The sequence below is a fragment of the Apis dorsata genome, unplaced genomic scaffold, assembly GCF_000469605.1.
Source record: "Apis dorsata unplaced genomic scaffold, Apis dorsata 1.3 scaffold_232, whole genome shotgun sequence".
Classification (NCBI taxonomy): Eukaryota; Metazoa; Arthropoda; class Insecta; order Hymenoptera; family Apidae; genus Apis; species Apis dorsata.
This window is the reverse complement of record NW_006263514.1, coordinates 17,749-22,777: the sequence shown is the minus strand read 5'-3', so window position 1 is coordinate 22,777 and position 5,029 is coordinate 17,749. Positions and strand designations below refer to the sequence as shown.

At 17.4% G+C, this 5,029-nt stretch overlaps 1 protein-coding gene across 1 annotated transcript in view; it reads right to left on the bottom strand.

Annotated features, from left to right (window-relative positions):
• LOC102677385 overlaps positions 1 to 5,029 on the bottom strand; it is a 28,789-nt gene that overhangs the window by 15,854 nt on the left and 7,906 nt on the right. Inside the window, exon 2 of the mRNA XM_006615732.2 lies at positions 1,141 to 1,304. Within this exon, the coding sequence (XP_006615795.1) occupies positions 1,141 to 1,304 (164 nt within the window). The remainder of the gene's footprint in view (positions 1 to 1,140; positions 1,305 to 5,029) is intronic.

Sequence of the window (5,029 nt, the reverse complement as noted above, 5' to 3'; positions counted from 1 at the left end):
ATTATTCATTTAATTTTTTTTTAATTGTTAACCTGATAAAAAATTTGTAATAATTGAATTATGATTTATATATTGAATCAATTAATATTAAAAACTAAAATTACATTTTCAGATAAAATTCATTTGATTTATTACAAATAAATTTGTTTTTCTATAATATATTAAATTATATCGCATTCTTTAATCAAATATTATAATATTATAAAAATAACAATTATGTAAGTTGTTAATTGGATTTCAATAATTGGATTCAATATCAATAAATTAAAAAATTTTGATATTTTTCATTTAAAATAATCATATTTATAACTTAATATTCTTAGTAAAATAAATATTATTATATATTAAATTATTAAAAATTCCTACATAAAAGGAAAAATTTTTAGAATTCATAATCAGAATTTATAAAAGATTTAAAAATTTTAAAATCACAATTCAAAATCAGAATTCAATGATTTAAACAATGTATCATACTAGCATAACAATGCGGATGATTATATGTATAGTAAAATATCTATTATAAGAAAGTAGAAAGATTGGTATTTATACAAAAAATTTTTCTAAAAGAAGTATATTCATATATGCGTATATATTTTTTAATCTTGTATTAATATCTAATTCTCAATCTCAAAATTATTCAATTTCCGATTTTAATAATATTCTGTTAAAAATATTCTAAATTTGACAAATTTATAATATACGTTTATATATTATTTATAATCTAAAAATCTATAAAATATTTTTCATATAAATATATAGATATTTAAAAGGTTGATATACAAAAATAATTAAGGCTTATTTATTAAATTATAAGAAATTAAAATTTACATTTGACAAAAATACTTTTATTAGAACGAGATTACTTCTGTTATATTTTATTATATTTTTATATTGCTGTTGTATTTTATTTCTGTCTCATTTCATTTAATGCAAATTTAAATTACTTATAATTTAATAAGTAAATCTAAATCGAAATTTTTATATATCTAAAAAATTTTTTTATATTTGTATTTATTTTGGCTTCTAAAATCAATTCTTATTCCGAAAATGTTCTATAGATATATTAATACCCTATAAATAAAAATAAAATATTCAAATAATTATTTTAATAATATGAAAAAAAAAATATTAATTTCTTACCGATCATAAGGAGTGCAACAGCAATATGATCGCGGCCAGAAGCTCTGAGGGCCCCTAGCAGGGCACCAGCACCCGCACATACTAGACCTACTACGCCGACACCCAGAATGGACCAGCGTACAGGAGGGGAACCAAGGCCACAACATTGCTTCGGTACTGCGTCCCTGCGAGACAAGAACCAACCATTGGAATGACTCACTAACACGTACTCCCGATAAGTTGGCAAGTCACTCAACATGCTTATCCAATACTATTCGACTTATACTAAACTACGGTCATGCAGCCAGCTATAGCCATGAAGCAAATATATTTCTTTACTATATTTTTATTACTATATGTATATAGTATATGTATATAATATATGATATATAATATACTATATGTATATAATATATAATAATATATATTATTATATATTACATGTAAGTATTTTGTGATTAAAAAAAATATAAATATAGATAATTATTTATAATATTTTAAAATTGATAACTATAGGTACATAATCTTTATATAACACATTAATGATTATAAAAAATTTGGAATTATATATATATATATATATGTATACAGAATATTAATATATTCGTAGGACATTTAGAAAGATTAATTTTAGAAATCAAATATAAAAGTGATTTATTCTATTTCTCTCTCATTTTGTCTATCGATTTCATTTTATCTAATATAAATTATTTTTATCTATCTTTATTTTAAAGCAATTATAAATCAAAAACGTATTTTGTGAATATAGTGATTAAAATTAAAAAAAGTAATCATTCTTGATTTTTTAATATTTTTTATCTTTACTTGATTTTTATGTAAGTATATTTAAAGAAAACTTATTGCTTGTATTGATATATATATATATATATATGTATATTCCCTATGTTATTTTTAGTTTCAATTTATTTATTTCAAAAATATATATATAAATTCATTTTCTTAACTTTTCAACAATATATACATATATAAAGCGTTAATACATTTGCTAATAATTTATTGAAAAAGTTAAGAAAGTGAATTTATATATTTATATATCTATAAATATATATTTTTATTTAATTCAAAAATTTTATCTCTAAATTCTATGTACCATTATTTTTTCTTGAATTTTATATTCAACTTATTGTTATTTATTCAAATATTTTTTTTATTTATTAGCAAATAAAATATTTATATTTAATATGTAATCAATATTGTGAGAATACAAGTTATATAAATTACTTGTCTTTCATAACTGATTATAAGTTTTTATTTCGTTTCCAATTTAAAAAATTAAAATAATAAAAATTACAAACAAAAAAATTACAGTAAAAGCAATAGATTGTAGTATTTAATTTTTTTTTAAAGTTAAAAGTTTTATAATTATTTATATTTTTTTTTTGAATTTTTCGTTAATAATTTATATGATTATTTTTCTTTTTATTTAAAACTTATCGGAAATCAAAAACTTTTAAAATTTCTCGAAATTATCCAATGCAAATAATAAATTGTCTGTAATGAAATTTTATATAAAATATTATGAATAATTTATGATAGGATATTATCGAAAAATCGATTCTAGATATATATACATATATAAATCGGTTGAGATTTGTTTATTAAGTTATAAATAATTTCAGTTCGCATTAGATGAAACAAAGTAGACATAGACAGTGCTGCAACAGTGATGCAATAAAAATAAAGTTATTTTATTTTTTTTTCATCTTCCTTTGTTTAACACAAATTTCAATAACTTATAATTTAATTAATAAATTTAATCGACATTTTTATCGACATTATATTCATTTTGGCTTTGATTATAATATTTGATATATAATATTTGATATTTGATTTTGTAATTTTCAATAGGCGTTCTTATTGATTTTAACTATGTATTTTAATTATATACTGCATTTTTAATTCGTTTTCCTCAAAATCAATAATTTTTAAAAAAAATCAATATTAAAAAAATTGCAATTTTTCAACTTTATTTTGTGTTTTTACGCAAATGATACTTATTTATTTTTAATATATACATATGAATTTTTTTAAATAAAATAATATAAATAATTATTAAATTATAAATATCTAAATATATTTAAATAAAAATCAAATTTAAAAGCTTATAACGTATCCATTCTTGTTGATATTTATCTAATTATTTTAAATTTATTTTAAAAATTAAAAATCTAAAATTTAACTATACAACATATTATGCAAGAAAGCAAAAATTTCTAATAAGAAAAACATCAAAAGAAGCTACAATATTATTTTTATTTTATATAGTAAATATTGAAATAATAATAAATAAATAAAAGTGAAATAATTTTGCAAAATACATAACAATCGCTTTGTTTTAAATTCTAATGCATTAATACTGCAAGCAGTATTGATGATCACCATCATCTAGTATTATTATTATTTGATTAATAACTATATATTTTACCAAACTATTTCTTTAATCTTGCAAATCAATATCATCAAAATTGATATCTGATTGTTCGCAATTTTTTATAAATGATATATTGTTATTATTTGTATCGATTAATACAAATTGATTGCGATATATAAATTCTCAAGTATGATATTTTGAATTATGTAGTTTTGAGTAGTCAAAAATCTTCAATCATTCCAAAATTTTGCATTTAATAATATTTTCTTTTATTTCACTGATATTATAATATATAATATTATAACTAATATATATAATATAATATATAATATAGGAAATAGTATACTAATAAAATTGAATAGAATAATATATGCAATATATACAATATATATACATTAAGAAAATGATAAAAGAGTACTATATTTTAGTAATAAAATGCTAAAAATAGAATTTAGTTATTTTTATTTTTTTCCGTATAATCATGCTTTTTTTACAAATGCGATCAAGTTTTAAATACCATCATAATATTAAAAAATATAACTTTTAACTTCTAAATAAATTCCATTATAGATTTTAGATTTCTATTTTATCATCATAGTTGAAAGACTGTATTATTAAATTATCGATTTTACTCTAACTTCTTCTATTGGTAATAAAAAAATAATTTTATACGATAAATTTATAATAATATTTTTTTTCACATTTTTGGTATTTTTCAAAGATAAAATATGATTTTGTATTATTAAATAAATTTTTTTTCCTGTATTTTCCTATATAATTTACTTGAAATAATTAAGATCCGAAAAGAAATAATTAAAAATGTATTTTTATATTTTACAAATTGGTTTATATAATTCATTTTTATATTTTGAACATTCATCTCTAATTAAATTTAATGTATCAATTATATCTAATAAATAATTAATAATTATTAATTTCAAAAAGTGAAAAAATATTTTAATGCAAAAAAACTAATGATAGAAATAAAAAAAATATAAAATTGATATTAATAAACAGAAATATGCCAAATAATCGAGATTCTAAGTAATCAAATATTTCATTTATTTTAATAATTATAATTTCTTTCTTAGAAATAAATTCTGTTTTAAGATTTGATTTTTCGAACTAAGGTTATCTAATTAGAAAAGGTTTTTTAATTAATTAGAAAAACGGATATATAATTTAAAATATATATGTAATTATATATATGTAATTTACAAATTGTACACATATTTTAGTTTTTTATTTTCTAAACTACTATCAATTAGTTTTGTTTTTTTTAATTTTCTTTTCATATTTTAACTGATTTAATATCTGTTTAAACATATTATTCGTTTTTGATAAAAATAATTTCAAATTTTTCAAACTTTTTTCCATTTTATGTTTAATAATATTTTTAATAATTTTTTACTAAAATAATATATAATATTATACAATTAGTATTATATAAAAGAAATTTGTATAAAGAATTTGTATAAATTTGTAAAAAAAATTTTGTATAAATTTTCTGAAAATATT